The sequence below is a fragment of the Vulpes lagopus genome, chromosome 7, assembly GCF_018345385.1.
Source record: "Vulpes lagopus strain Blue_001 chromosome 7, ASM1834538v1, whole genome shotgun sequence".
Lineage (NCBI taxonomy): Eukaryota > Metazoa > Chordata > Mammalia > Carnivora > Canidae > Vulpes > Vulpes lagopus.
This window is the reverse complement of record NC_054830.1, coordinates 58155786-58171736: the sequence shown is the minus strand read 5'-3', so window position 1 is coordinate 58171736 and position 15951 is coordinate 58155786. Positions and strand designations below refer to the sequence as shown.

General features: G+C 42.3%; 2 protein-coding genes across 5 annotated transcripts in view; both read right to left on the bottom strand.

Annotated features, from left to right (window-relative positions):
* Positions 1-6131, bottom strand: part of LOC121496031 (zinc finger protein 197) — a 72643-nt gene extending 66512 nt beyond the window's left edge. Inside the window, exon 1 of the mRNA XM_041764213.1 lies at positions 6033-6131. The gene's annotated coding sequence lies outside the window, so the exon portion shown is untranslated. The remainder of the gene's footprint in view (positions 1-6032) is intronic.
* On the bottom strand, positions 4763-13770 carry ZNF660 (zinc finger protein 660). Of its 4 annotated transcripts, none has more exons than XM_041764219.1 (4): positions 12962-13770; positions 12618-12722; positions 11572-11694; positions 4763-6561 (listed from the first exon to the last, which is right to left on the bottom strand). In XM_041764219.1, the coding sequence occupies exon 4, from the start codon at positions 6379-6381 to the stop codon at positions 5386-5388; it is 996 nt and encodes a 331-aa protein (XP_041620153.1). In that variant the 5' UTR covers positions 6382-6561; positions 11572-11694; positions 12618-12722; positions 12962-13770; the 3' UTR covers positions 4763-5385. The 4 variants fall into 4 exon arrangements, with proteins under 4 accessions (XP_041620153.1, XP_041620154.1, XP_041620152.1 ...); XM_041764220.1 differs by having other exon boundaries at positions 13149-13770; XM_041764218.1 differs by having other exon boundaries at positions 13304-13770.
* Positions 13771-15951: the final 2181 nt, after the last annotated feature.

Sequence of the window (15951 nt, the reverse complement as noted above, 5' to 3'; positions counted from 1 at the left end):
ACTTTAGGCTCTGTGTGTTTACTTCACCTTCTCAAAAGCCCTTGAAAAGAATGTTTAAATTTAATCCAGAATTTCTAGGTTGTTTTGCAGCCAAAGGGCTTTATAATTATCTAGTTTGCCTTACTGTTCTTTTATGCCTTTTAAGGACATTAATCTCTGTTCAATTTTGTGGTAAAACAGACTGCAAATGTGACAGCATTTTATTTCATACTCCATAAACTGGTTGCTAATTTGTCATGGTTATACAAACTTTGGTATATGTCTTAATAATTTTGTAATTTATAGGTTCTTCTGAGGGAAAAATGGACTATCATCACAGTAGTCAGGTAAAGAGTCAAGGCTCCTAATGAAAAATTTTCAATTCCCACTGCAAAAGTGTTGTTTTATATAGACTCCTGGACCTTGGCCCACATTTGGCGGGCCTTGGAAATTGTTCTGTGTGTGTGCTGTTACCTCCTGTGGTTCCCAAATTTGGAATCCACTGGCCTTAGTTTTAGAGACTGGTTACAGCTTTTGCAAGTCTACAATCCCTGTGGTCAAACTATACCATGTACATTTAAATGGTCAGTGGGAAGAGTGGGAACTAGTCAGGTCCTTATCTATGATGCCCAGAAAGGAGTCTGCTATCTCCTTTATACCACTTTATACCACTCACAAACATACTTTCTGGAGCAGAAACAGACTTCAGGGAACATGGCTGGTTTTATATAGCCATCTGAGGTCTACGGAATGGTAAAGATTTGAAACACAGATGGGCCCAGAGACAGGGACTCGGATAATAATTGGCTAAACAATTTCTCTAAGGAAATTATAGGACACTTTCTGTTGGCTAGGGAGCTCTGATTTATGTAGTAGGAGTATGAAAAGAACAAGCTTTGTGTTGCATTTAAATCAGAAACAAGCAAAATCACATCATTCCAAAAACAGCTGCTTAAAGAAAAGCAAACTGAACTGTTTTCTTCCCACTCTGAACAAAGGAAACAAGATAAAAAAAAATTCAGTGGTATTTATAACAAGTGAATGACAACAGAATTTATTGGAGGAATTATAACTATGTCCTGCAAAAACAGTTTTATAACATCAGAGTTGATTAAAGACAATCAGTTTCAGAAAACAACCTAACAACACGAGCATACTATTTTATTTATTTATATTAAATGGAAAAATTAAAAAAAAGAAGTCTGTCACTGAGGATACCGAACTCAAATAAAATTTAGTCTTATAGGATTTAAATGCAACAGAATTATTCAGCTATTTAAGCCCCTTTTTGGTTTGATTTTTTTCTCAGTTCCAAGTAAGACCTAATACAGTACACACCACCAATAAAATATATCTCTAAACCTAAGGAGAAACTCTTCTCTCTATGCAGATTCTTTGTCTTTCATATTTCTCTTCAATCAAAGCTATAAAAAATGAGATTTTATTTCACACTTTCTCAACTAAAAGGATACATATATATTCTTATTCCACACAAGAGCAATTCTACACAACCAGGATGTCTGTGGCTAAAAAATATCACCTCTTCATATTCCTCAAGAATATTCAGGGTACTAAAAACATAAATGAATAAGTGTGAGTGCACAAGAAGCCAGGAGATAACAAAAAAAAAAGGGATAGGCAATACACAGTAGTCTAGCAATGGGTTTTTGATGGAAAATAGGGGAAAATGGAAATAAACTCAGGTAAATGGGTTGAGGGAGACCAAAACTAACAAATGAGTGGCTGCAGAGGAGGCACTGGTTTCCATTAGCACAGGTAACTGGAAAAAACACAGAGACATCCTGAATGCAGAGTGTGTCATGAAAAAGCCTGAAAGGATGATAAGAACTACATAATTCAAATCTGACTAAAGTAAACAGCTGGTAGTCTTGAAAGTGTCCCTGGAGGAAGGTGGATGATCAGTTCACATTATACTACAGAATATTTATCTGAAAGGGTATGAGGACCACTTATCAGCATTTACCTGTGCAGCTTAAGTATGAGCTTAGAAAATGGGTGAGGGTCTATTATCTTACCTTGCCTGGGGTAAGATATGTGAAGATCTGTATTCAGATTTCTGGGTTTGACATGGCACAGCATCCTTCCAGAAGGTATTTACTTTTGAAGATCACAAAAGTCTTTTAAGATGAAAAAGAGAGCCTATTTGAAGGAAGAATCTCAGGCACTATGACACAGTGATAGGAAATTGTTTTGGTTAGAGAATACCTGCTCAGTAATACAGGAAGCATCAACAACTCTGCTCAGTAATAATAAATGCTCAAAATACAACCTCTGACAGGTATAAAGAAGCCAACTGACTGTTCTCTTAGTTTCGGCTACCAGTAGACATCAGTCATGGAGTTTCTACATAGGTAATCAGCAGGTGAGGATGGCTGGCATGCCAAAAGGCATGGGATGCTAATTACAAATGCCTCCCTTAATTTTAGAAGGACATGTGACAAGAGGAAAATGATGGAAGGACCCTTAGTGTTATAGTAGTGTAACCCACTGCCATATGTGGGTTATTCTACCCTTGTGTCCACATAGACTCTTAGGGAAGTGCCTATTCAACAGTGATATAACAGTCCTATCCCTGAATCCAGCAACCTTCTTTTGAATAACCATGCAAACAAAGATGGACTATTACATCACAAAATTCCATGTACCAATCCTATAAAAATAGGACAAAACCAAACAATCTCTTTTCACACTATACCCTTTACAACCTTCTGCTTCTTTGTCCCCAGTAACAGCAAGGAAGAAATATATAATCCTTAAAACTAAATTACAAGGTGCAGGGACAAGCCATAAATCAAACTTAGGGAAGACAGATAGCATCTTCCTTATGAAACCATGATCAAATCATTATTTAGATACAATGTCCTTTCACAGAGGTGTCTACTCAGGAGAATCACAACTGGTCTCCTGCTCACATATAGAACCATCACGGTGGGCAGAGGCACTGTGGTATAATGAAGAAAGCACAGACTTAAACCTCAGATCTGAGTTCAAATCCTGACTCCAATCACTAAGTAACCAGTCACCTAACCCCAAGACACAATTTTCTTGTACAAATGTTGTAAGAATTGAATGGGATAACAATAATCCTTATATGCATAAAACAAATGACATCAGGCTTAGGAATTCACCATATACAAAGAAAGAGGGGCAACTGCATTTACAAATGGGCAGATTCCTTCTAAGTGTTCCCAGGTGGATTTTGAGCCAAGGACTTAGAAGTTTAAAATACTGGTTTAAGGCCTTCTCAAAGGGCTGGACTTAAAGCCATGCAGAGGAAGCTAGTGAGCACCTGTAGTACTGACTGCACAGCATCCCTCCCTTCTCTTAAGAAAGGTTTTTATCGATGATAAAAGGGAGAAAGACTCAGCATTTCCTCACTTCCTGACCAACCTTGACAAGTTGGTGAGAGGTAGATCTGGGATCAGAACACCTATCTCTGATTCCAAAGTCTGCACCTTTAGCTACTAAACTATACATAACATGAGAAGGCAGAGTCTTCCCCTAGTTTTAGATTATGCTCATTGCATCTTTTCAGTTATGAACCTGCAATTGTTTCAATTTCATAAGGGGACATTTTTTCTGGTTTTGTAGACATATACCTAAAAAATAAAGCCTCTATTATCTGTACATCCTTCTACAACTGTGGAGAGGAGAATGTAGTAAATTTTTGCTGTTCTTTTAACCTAACAGCTGACAACTATACAGCCAGCTTATTTTAAAACTGCAAAGACCAATGACTAGTGTTTATTATTTAACAAACAGTAAACAGGCTCTAAAAGAAGTGATTTGCTCATGGTTCCACTGCTACCAAGTACCAGTATTAGGGTGGAATCCCATGAGTTTAGGGTCCATATTCTCCTTGCCTTTCATAACACTGTCAAGTGAAAATGAACATGTTCTGGTTGCACTTAAAAAATACTGTACTATTTTTAACTCTTTGAGGAACCTCCACAGTTTTCCAGAGTGGCTGCACCATTTCACATTCCCACCAACAGTGTAAGAGGGTTCCCTTTTCTCCGCATCCTCTCCAACATTTGTGGTTTCCTGCCTTGCTAATTTTGCCCATTCTCACTGGTGTGAGGTGGTATCTCATTGTGGTTTTGATTTGTATTTCCCTGATGGCAAGTGATGCATTTTCTCACGTGCGTGTTGGCCATGTCTATGTCTTCCTCTGTGAGATTTCTGTTCATGTCTTTTGCCCATGGTGTTGAGTTTAATAAGTTCTTTGGTGTTGAGTTTATTAAGTTCTTTATAGATCCTGGAAAAGAGTTAAAAATAGACCTGCCCTACGACCCAGCAATTGCACTGCTGGGGATTGACCCCAAAGATACAGATGCAATGAAATGCCGGGACACCTGCACCTCCCCCGATGTTTCTAGCAGCAATGTCCACAATAGCCAAACTGTGGAAGGAGTCTCGGTGTCCATCGAAAGATGAATGGATAAAAAAGATGTGGTCTATGTATACAATGGAATATTACTCAGCCATTAGAAATGACAAATACCCACCATTTGCTTCAATGTGCATGAAACTGGAGGGTATTATGCTGAGTAAAGTAAGTCAATCGGAGGACAAACATATGGTCTCATTCATTTGGGGAATATAAATAATAGTGAAAGGGAATAGAAGGGAAGGGAGAAGAAATGGGTAGGAAATATCAGAAAGGGAGACAGAACATGAAGACTCCTAACTCTGGGAAACGAACTAGGGGTGGTGGAAGGGGAGGAGGGCGGGGGGGTGGGGGTGAATGGGTGATGGGCACTGAGGGGGGCACTTGATGGGATGAGCACTGGGTGTTATTCTGTATGTTGGCAAATTGAACACCAATAAAAAATAAATTTATTACTAAAAAAAATAAATAAAAAATAAAAAAAATACTGTACTTCTTTCCTGAATATAAAAGTACTATGTTCTCATTGTAGAAAATCTAAAATGCATAGAAGAGTATAAAGAAGAAAATAGAAATAGCCTATAATTCTATCACCCAATGATAATCACTGTCAATGTTTTGGTTTGGTATTATTTCATAACCATTTCTCTACTATATGTAAATGCTTTTCAAATATTTGGATCGAACTTGTTTTTTCTCTATCTTCTGTTTTATACAAATTTTTTCCCCATGGCATTAAATATTCTTTAAAGATGTTTATATAATGGCTGCAAAACCATCAAGTAGATAGAGACTATCATTCATTTAAACCACGTCCTATTGAAAATCTAGTTCTCTTGTTATATATGATGCTGGCATGAATATCCCTCTGTTAATCTTTGTCTGTTTCTGGTTACTTTCCCTGCATGGAGTCTTAAAAACTGAATTAAGTTGATAATAATGAAAAATTGCTTTTACAAAAAGTAGCAATTAGGACTACTACCAATATATTTTATTTATGAGATTTCTTTCTCCTCATTATGTTTTCTCTGGTGTTGAATAAGCTGCGAGCTGTAACGATAGGCTTTCCCACACTCACTACATTTATAGGGTTTCTCCTTAGTATGGGTTCTCAAATGTAGAATAACTTGAGAAGTCTGCCTGAAGGTTTTTCCACATTCGTTACATTTATAGGGTTTCTCTCCAGTGTGAACTCTCTGATGATCAATAAGGTTTCGATTAGAAGTAAAAGCTTTCCCACATTCATTACATTTGTAAGGTTTCTCTCTACGGTGAAGTCTCTGATGTTCACTAAGGGTCTTCCTTAAAATGAAAGTTTTTCCACACTCATCACACTCGTAAGGCTTTTCCCCTGTGTGAATTCTCTGATGGTCTATAATCTTTGTATTAGAAACACATGTTTTCCCACACTCCTTACATTTGTAAACTTTTTTTCCTTTGTGCATTCTTTGATGTTGAGTAAGATTTGAACTACGGCTAAAGGCTTTCCCACATTCAATACAAGTGTAGGGCTTCTCCCCAGTGTGAACTCTATGATGTGAAATAAGACCTGAACTCCGACTAAAGGCTTTCCCACACTCCTTACATTCATACGTTTTTTCCCCACTATGGATTCCCTGGTGCCGAATGAGGTGTGACTTACCACTGAAAGATTTCCCACATTCACTGCATGTGTAGGGCTTCAGTCCAGTGTGGATTCTCCGATGAACAACAAGGTTGGAGCTATGACTGAAGGCTTTTCCACACTCCTTACACTTATAGGGTTTCTCTCCTGTGTGGATTCTCTCATGCACTGTAAGGTTTGCACTCTGACTAAAAGCTTTCCCACACTCAGTACATACATACTGTTTCTTTTCAGCCTGAATTCTCCTGCTTGTTATAGGATCCAAGCACTGACTACCATCTTTTTCAGATTCTTGCTCACTTACTTCCGTAAGTGTTTTATTGTCTTTAACTGTCTTATGCCTGAAATTTCTTGTCTTTCTTCTCATTTTCTCTTGCTTGAAACATCACAGTGGCCTGTTGAATCTTTCTCTTTCTCTTCAGAGGAGCTTTTTAAATTTTTGACTTCCTGGGAAACACCTCTGTGGAGTTCTCTTGAAAGTGTAAGATTCTAATTTTTCAGGAATAATACTTTGCAATCAATACCTCCTCAGTTCCAGTTCCACCATCTGACAGAAGAAACAGAAATTGCAATATTACCTATTCTTTTTCCTGGAGGAAGGAGAATTATCCAAAGATAACAAGATGTAGTACATCACAGGGTCTCACATGGAAGAAGAAGTGTTCAAAGATGGCGGAACAGATCAAAAGCAAGATGAGAAAAATGAGGGTAGACCCCGAGACCAAGGTAAAGGCATATGGAAAGATAAGAGAGGAACCCAACAGATCCAGCATTAGGATAAGCAATGAATAATATAAAATACATCCTGATTTCTTTCTGTCTCACATTCTATTCCCAGAATTGGAGCCATCAAACTCCCCACCTGGTTCCCAGAAAAAATGAACTGAAAGATCCTTAGTTCAGTAGCTCTTCTTCCTCTTAAAAAAAAAAAAAAGATTTAATTTATTTATTCATGAGAGACATACAGAGAGAGGCAGAGACATAGGAAGAGGGAGTAGAAACAGGCTCCATACAGACAGCCTGATGTAGGACTTGATCCTGGGACTCCGGCAGACACTCAACCACTGAGCCACCCAGGCATCCCTCAGTAGCTCTTCAAAAACAGTTTGGCTTTTAGTTCTTGCTGACCTATTCCCCTAATACCAATGATATAATGGCTGGCACAAAATAGATGCTCAAGAACTATTTCATAGATCAGCAACTGGGATGGTCTTAGGGTACAAGAATTCGTCTTTTGTTCTAAATCCAGATACAAGGCCCCTGGCTACATCCCTGTTTTTAAGTTCTGTCTTAATAAGGGGTAACACTATTCTTCCAGTACCAGAACCTATTGGAGCCTAGTCACACCACAGCCTACTCTGTAGGGATTGCTCAGTAGCTGGACCCAGCCACATGCACTCATTCAGTCTGTCTGCTTCTCACCAAGCTATCACTCTGATAAGCTATCATTCAATCCACTGCAAATTTGAGAGTCTGAGTTGGGGAACAGGGCTAGCTAAAGCATGGCAGGGGAAACTCTGATAAGACTGTGCATGGTATACTGTAAGTAACATTGGCAAAAGGGTGAAAGGAGGAGGCAGTGCAATCAAAAGGGGCAAATACATGAAACCCATGACAGGAATGAGCATGAACTGCCTAGTGGGTTTAACATGAAACTCTGGACATACAGGTAACCCTAGGATATCTCAAATCTGGAGGGGACTGGAATCATAAAGGAAACAGAAAGATGACCCCATGATACTAACATATAATTAATGCTCCTTTTACCATGTTCCTCTTCAAATTTGTCCATATGTATAGTTATACAGTTACAAATATACAGTAGATATAATTTTGCATTCTACCTCTTTAAATTTCATATGTAACTTTCCACGTTAGTATTTTATCATCATAAGATCATTTTATGAAAATAAAATATACTACCAGTTGAATTCATTATAATTTACCTACAATTTTGCTAGTGTTAGACATTTCTGTTGCTCCCTGAGATTTAACCACTTCAATAGTCACTCTGGATAAAGTTTTCTTCCAATTGAAATATGTTCCTAGAATAAAAGTTCCACAAAGGAGTTACTGGATCAGAAGGAATGAAATTGTTTTGCAGTGCTGCCTATTGCTTTTCAAAAACGTCTGACCAGTTTCCATGGTCTCATAGCTTTTTCATAGGCCGAGTCACACTCTCTAAAGGAGAAGCATGTCCAGTGGTTCAGTGCTCAAGATCAGCAAGAAAGGAAGAGAACTTCCAATTGAGATTAGAATTCATATTTCAGGAATATAGGTGCCACTGATGCCATACAGGGACACATATATACAAATCTGTGCTCAAGATATAAACGCAGAGAAAATGGTGGTTGAAGGGTGGATTCTTGCCAGGATACTGAACACATCCAGCTGTTGTTACCTCTCCTAATCAATAAGGAGGAAACTCAGTGAGAAGCCAGGTGCCTGCAGAGCAGGGTGGGACAGAAAGTGAAGCCATTTCCAATGTTCTCTCTGGGAAAGTTGATGGTTCTTTCTGAATTTCTTTTCCATTTGCAATCTTCTCTAAAACTCTTTTTTTCCTACATGTCTTAAAGTAGTAGTTACTGAGGATTCTACTCTGTACACATCTCTGTTTTGGATCTAACACAGGGAAAATTTTAAAAAGCATTATTGCAGAAAGGTAGAAAATAACTATTTGTGGATGAATGAATGGATGGATGAAAAGGTGGGTAAGTTTATATATTTACTGTTATAGAGGCCTCTCATTTTGCTAGCAAATTGTCTTCTGCCAACTTGCATTATTTTTTAATTCTTTTTATAGTATTTCTTATGAAAGGTTGGGAAATGACTTCCCAACTTGAGAATGGATCTTCATAATTATGAGAACAAGACATAATAAGGATTCAGAATGAGATAATGCCTTGAAGCCAGCCCCAGCTTGTCTCATTTCTAGGCATGACTGATCTGAAGCTTCCCAGTTAGCTATTGTAGTAACTATTCTACTATCAAAGGCTGCTGTGGAAAAGATTAGTCTCGTGGCTTTCAAGAAAGAGGTGTTCATGGAAAATATTAATAGCCACGTATTTACATGGCTCTGTCACAAAGAAATAAATACCATTATTGAATGTAAATAAATAAATACTATATGCTGGCAAACCAAACGTCAATTAAAAAATATTAAAAATAAAGGATTGTTATGTACTGAATGTGTCCCCCTCATCCCTAATTGACGTATTGAAGCTGTAATGTCTAATGTAACTATATTTGAAGATATGACCTTTAAGGAGGTAAATTAAGGTTAAATGAGATCATGAGGGTGGAGTTTTGACCTGACAAGATTAGTGTGTCCTTATAAGAAGACATAGGAGAGCTCTTTTTTTTTTTTTTTTTTTTGAGAGCTCATTTTTGCTTCCATTTCTGCCTCTCCTCCTCCTCCCAATAAACTGTGCCATTTGAGCACACAACAAGAAGGTGGCCATTTATAAGCCAGGAAGAGAGTCCTCACCAGAAACTGAATCAGGTGGTCACCTTGATCTTGGACTTCCAGGCTCCAGAACTGTGAGAAAAGAAATGTCTGTTGTTTACACTGCCTGTCTGTGGGATTTTATTATGGCAGCCTGAGCACACTAATACAAGCATGAAGTATTGCATCTACCTTTAAGGAGCTTACAGTGGAGAAAATGGTGAAAAATGAAGAAGCCAAATTAAGATTTATAAAGTACCCAATCAAGAGGTGAAGGGTAAGAGGGAAGGGAACATTTACTGAATTGAATCCCTTTGGGGAAAGGTACTTTAAGAACACACACCTTTGGATGAGCCCCAGAAGATGAAATTATTTCCTCCAAAAGAAGCTTGTGGAAAGGCAGGAAAAAAGAAAAAAAAAAAAAGATTGCACAGGGCCAGTGTACTCAGAAATAAGTGTGAGATTACAGTATCACATAGCTTCATGATGGTGGGGATTTTGTCCATTTTGTTCACCTTTGTCTTCCCAGCAACTAGCACAGTCCCGGCATTCAGTAGGAATCAAAAAAATTTTTGTTTGAATGAACAAATGAAGGAATGAAAGAAGTTGCCTGAAGTTATATGAGTCAGAACACTGAAATTATGGGGCATATATGGATATAATTTAATGGTCAATGGGAAATAAGTATTTACCATCATCATTTTCTTTCCCCAGTCTACATTCTTTTTTCTACCTTGCTGTTCTCCTGTCTCACTCTCACTTGTCAGTAACACAGTTTTTCGAGCATTGCTATTCATATCCCCTAGTTCTCAAACTTCCCTCCACACCCCAGCACATTAATAATTCTCTCAGCTTCACGGAGTAGAAAACAGGACAGAGGCAGCTGGGTATCCCACGAGACGCAAATTGAAGAAAACAGAATCAAGAGATGCCACCTAGGAGTAGAGCGTTCATATATCTCAGATGTCCCAGAACAGAGCTGGCTTACACCTGCTATTCTAGCATCACTATAAATCAGTGGCCTCCTGAACTCACAAAAATATCCCAGTTTGGACAATAAATTTCACATCATCCTTCCTAGACATGGCATGAGGAAAAGAACGCTTTAGGGTATAACATTGTATGTCAACTATACTTGAATTAAACATGTTTCTTTAAAAAAGAATGCTTTAGGAAGATTAGCCCAGCTGGAATAGAGCTGCAAGAAAGAATGGAGGAAGGGAAATGAGTGGGGAGACTTTAGGAATGCAGTATTCGTGACCCCTCTACTGAGGGTCTGCCACTTTCTAGGTGCCCAATAAATGTTTGTTGAACGAATGAATAAATGAATGTGATAGTGAGACCCTAGTCCAGGATAATGATAGGAAAGAGAAGGATGAAATCTAGCTATTTCCAGGAAAGCATATACTTATATCAGACTGGATACAGAGGATGACTAAAAGAAAGAATTCAAAGTTACCAGATCCAGGTCTGAATATCAACAATGGTCATGTCACTAAGGAAGATGAAGAACAGGAAAACACTTTAGATGAGAAGAGGAAGAATATGTCAGGAATGCAAATTTGAGAGTAAGACAGAGGGGACAAAGGAAGTCATGCAAATGTATAAGCTCACTGACATAGAGATTTTGGTTAGAAAAGCAGGAAGGGAGAAAGAGAAATGCACAAGGATGTGCCAAAAGGAAGCCCAATGTGGTTCTGGGGACCTGAGAAAGAAACAAGACTTATCAGAAGACCAGGGAGGGCTAGTCTAAGGAGAGGTTGGTCAAAAGAAAAACTACTTGTCCTCTGTCTGACTGAATGGGAAATTCCCTCAGAAAGAATTCCCAGGCACTGATATGTGTGCGGGGAGGTGAACTCTTGGCTAGAGAACTAGGAGGAGGGACAGATGAGACCACAGGGCCAGGAGGACACCAGGGGTATCCAAGCAACTGTGCATAAAAGCATAATCTCGGACAACTGGCAAATGAACCAATGAGGCTCCACAAATCTCCAACCTACAAATCCCTGAGACTGATGGGTGAGTGATCTTAGGACCACGTTCAGTACAGGATATGAGAAACTCACAAAGGGCAGGGTCATATTCCCAGAAAGAGAGAGAAAGTAGTTTTACCTTGGGAGGTCGTATTCCTTTAATTCACCATCATCACCTGCCTGATCAAGTCTCTGTGAGCAGTGGTCACATGGTCCTTGGTTACTGATTAGCTGCAACGGATCGAGGACTAAGAGGGAATACCTGAAAAATTCCAGAGAGACTGATGAATGAAATATCAAAATTGAAAAGACAAAAAAAAAAATAAAAGAACTGGGCGAAAAAAATCAGGGGATAATTTGATCCCAGGAAGCAAAAAGCCTAAAACAAGCCTGACATCATAACAAAAGCAGATAGGTTTGATCATACAGAAATTCCTGTACTTCAAAAAAAAAAAAAAAAAGCCACCGTAACAAATCTGTAATATGAACTACAGTTGCCTTATACTAAAGTTAACTGGGTATATGTCTGTGTCATTCTTCTTTCCAAGTACACATTAAGCTCTAAGCTCCCAAGAGCAAGGCCCAGAGTGTTCATATGTGGATTCCACAAAGTACTTAGCATAGAGGGGGTTCAGTAAATGTTATGATTTGAAATGTTAAACAAGTTCAAGATTCTATCCAGGTGTAGGGATGGTAAGAACTCCACGCTCCACACATGACCACTGCCATCTCTCCTCCACTTGTTCATCTCTTTTGTGCTTCATCTTGCCTGAACACCATGACAGTATATATTTAAAGTCTCAGCAGTGTTGTCTCAACAGGGCTATCCAGGGACCCCAATTCTGAGACTGACCTAGTCTAACTACTCAGAGATTCCCAGAATGTCAATGCTGGAAGGAATCATGCGGATTCCAAGTGACCTCTCTCAAAAGTAGTGATGAGGACATTGAAACTTAGAAGAAAGCTATGACTCAAGTCCAAGTCTCCTGCCATCCAAAGTTGAGTTCAACTATATTACTATTGAACTCCCACCCCCAAACTCTACTCCTCAAGGTCCCACTTCTCTGCTTCTCTTCTCCTCAATAAAGAGCCATCCGGAAATGCTCCCTTGCAGTCATGGTCCTTTCCGCTAATGGGCAGGATTCCTGTCCCCAGATAACTCATTTCACACTATAGGTCTCTCACCTGCCCGGCACAGAAAGCCTCACTCCAAAGGGTCTGCCCAGCACAAGTCTTGCCTGATCTCTTTCTCGGGTTTGCTGAGGAAGTTCCTAATGGGGTGCTGAATCGCTGTAAACAGATAGAAATGATTGAGTTCTCCCAGAGCTCAGCTCCAGGAGGACACTCAGAGTAGTGTCCCATCCATGGGTAACTCCCCTTCCTATAGAAGCGTGAGCAGTAAGGATGATCATTCCCATTCTGAAGATGAGGAAATGAAGCTACCAGACACTGAATTACTTGCCAAAGGTCGTGTGGCTGGTGAGAAACAAGGCTTCTGTGGCTGAAGCTCTACAGTGACTCCTTTTTACCTGTTGTCTGATCTATATAAAAAGTCTCCATACTCTTCTCTAACTGCAAAACGCATTCCCGCTGCTCTCCAGCTTTCCAGCCAGTCTGCAGCAGGAAGAGGAGACTTTGCGGAGTCAAGGATCTTCAGAGAGGAAGAACTAAGGCTTTAAAGGAATGAATGCGTTCTTGTTTGTTTTTAACGATCACCTAATTCTTAGGATGACTCGCCCTCCAAGTCTGCGTTTTCAAGCCCTCCAGACTTCCAGACTCGGCTTCTGGCTTTCCAAGCTTGTTCCGTTTCTCCCCTTCCAGAAAACACACAACGGTAACCGCAGGACTAGCACTTCGCGGCAGGGGCTCACCGAGTATTTGGTGGGTGGAGGGATGAGTAACCTCCTGCACAACTCTGTCCTCTCTGAGTCTTGTTTCCTCACCGGGAACGCAAGGGGGCGCCACTGGCGATCCGGTTCACATCGGGGGTGAACCAGGGCTGCGGAATCCTCCGGTCTGGCTGGGGTCCGCACTGCCGTTCCTGGGGCGGCCTGCCGGCCAGGCGGGCCACCACCGCGAGCCCCGTGAGAGCAGCCAGGCGGGGCTGGAGACCGAGCCCACACAAAGGGACGCGCCGACCGACGGGGCCGAGGCCCTCGGCCAGCCCTGGGGACGCCCGCGGCGGCGGCGACGGAGGCCCGAGTCCCGGCCGCTTGGGCCCGCCCGCTCCCAGAACGCGCGCGGAGCCCCGCACAGGGCCGCCGCCCCGCTCCGCCCGGCGCCCGGCCCTCAGCCCGGGACGCGGCGCACACGGAACCGCGTCGCCGACGCCGCCGACGCCGCCGACGCCGCCGACGCCGCCGACGCCGCGCGAGCGCCCTTCTTCCCCTCCTGCCCTTCTAGGCGTCTGGAGGTCCCGGCGTCTCGGTGCCCCGGAGGCGGAGGCGGCCAGCTCGGCGGAGCTCCGGCCCCACCTCCCGCGCACTGTGCGCCCCGCCCTTGCCGCGAGGACCGAGGCCTTGGAGAGCTCGGCCGGGGAAGTGGCGCGGGCGCTAGACCGGGTGGAGGCTGGTGGGATGGTGGGAAGGGGAGCCGAGCCCCGCGGCGGCCGCGGGCGGGCTGCGCCCCCGAAACCAGGCTCCCCACGCGAGAAAAGTCGCGCTTCCTTCCGCAGACCCGCACCTTTCCGCCGAGGCCAGAAGCAGCCGCCGTCGACCGCCCGCCGCAGTGAGGTGGAAGCCTCGAAGAAGGACGGAGAAAGGCACCTGCGGGACGAGGGCTGCCAGCAGAGGGACCGTCGGGCGGCGCCCTGGGGGCAGCAGCGGGGCGTGGGGCGCGTTTCAGGCCCGAGACCACAGGCCTTCGGATGTGTCAGGAGGACTGACAAGATCTTGTCTTTTTTCTCTTCATGTCTCAGTCCAGAGTCCATTAGCTGTTGGATACAGAAGAAGCCGAGGAACTTGTTCTGCAAATTCCGTGAATTTCTTGCTCAGAGCCCCTGGTCGTTCTGACAGAAACCTCACGTGGAAGTTTTACTCGATGACGTGACGTTTAAAAGTCTTGTTTTGGCTTCAGGCTGTTCTCACCGTCTCAGCACAGTCTGAAGGGTGAGAGTAGGATCAGGGACATTGAGGCTACGGTAGGACTCCAGAGGGGGGCAATTGTCGCTTCAGTCACCTTAGAAATGACGGGGGTGATGAGAAATGGTCCCGCGCATTCGGTTGATCCTTGAGCACTGTAGGGCTTAGGGGCACTGACGCCGACAACTGAAAAGATCTCCACATATCCCCATTTTAAATCCCCCCAGACTTACAAAGCCTTACAGATAACACAGTCAATTCATACTTTTGAATGTCACACGAATTCCGGCTCCCCAGCCAGACTCTGGCCCTGAGGACTCTGACCCTGAGGTCAGCCCTATAAACACCACTGTTTGGAGACACTACTGCCCCCAAAGTTCACACCCCTGGGGCCATGCCCTGTCAAAGACCCCTGGCTTACAGCTGAGGGCCCAGGACCACTGCCTCCCCAGGCCTTTAGTGCAGTGCATTCTCGAGTGTCTACTCCTAGCAGCCCTACTTGTATAGTGAACATAAAAACAATCAGCTTCGACATGAACTGTCATAGCAATAAGACAAAAGCTGAAGAAGATGAAAAGAAACAATTCTTCAAAGATCCGTCAGAGAACTGAGATCTCAGTGCGAACTGTCACCAAAAAATCTAGAGAGACAGGTGAATACAGAGGTATCAGAGCTTCAGAAGCACCTGTGTTTGCAGGACCCAGAATCTGGGGTGCAAATTTATACTGTGAATGAAGAATCTCTGGAAGCTCTGTGAGCATGGGTGGAAAGTGAAAATCTACAGGGGGGGTATTTTGATGGAGGACTCTTCACTTCCATGATTACCTCCATTAGCCCTGTCCCCAACATTGTGAGGATGAAGGTCAAGGAAAAGTCCTTCTACTTCCAGCTGAAAAGAAGTGATGCAACCATTCTGGAACACACCCAGAGCCCTCTGTTCTCCTTAAGGAAGCCTTCCCTCAAGGGAAACTGTTGTTGCAGAGCAGTCACTTTGGGTTTGACCACACCATAACTGGCCGAGGAGCGGAAATCTCCACACCTAGATCCCTCCAGGTTTCTATGAACATGAAGGAACCCAACTTCAGTTCCCTCTGCTATTCTCTTAACTAATGGAAACAAAGGTCTTGGAAGCACTTGTAAAAGGTCAAGTCCTAGGGACACATGCTCACTAAACCCTGAGACCTAATCATACAACTACACAACACTTCTTCCTTACACACTTCTGCTGCATTAATGGGGACCTGATATCAAGATGCAATTTCAACTGAAGAACATCTGCTCTCAGATATTACTGAAGAAGAAGTATCAAGGAAAACCAAAGCAAACAGGAGAGACAAACAACAACAACAAAAAAAAAACTCTGAAAATTCAAAGGACCTCAGAGAAATTTATAGCTTCAGGCACCTCAGGCTTGCAGCAAACAGTGAACATGGAAAAAA

Excerpts from the sequence above, each read along its gene's own strand:
- ZNF660 (XM_041764219.1), bottom strand. The coding sequence starts at position 6,381 with ATGAGAAGAAAGACAAGAAATTTCAGGCATAAGACAGTTAAAGACAAT.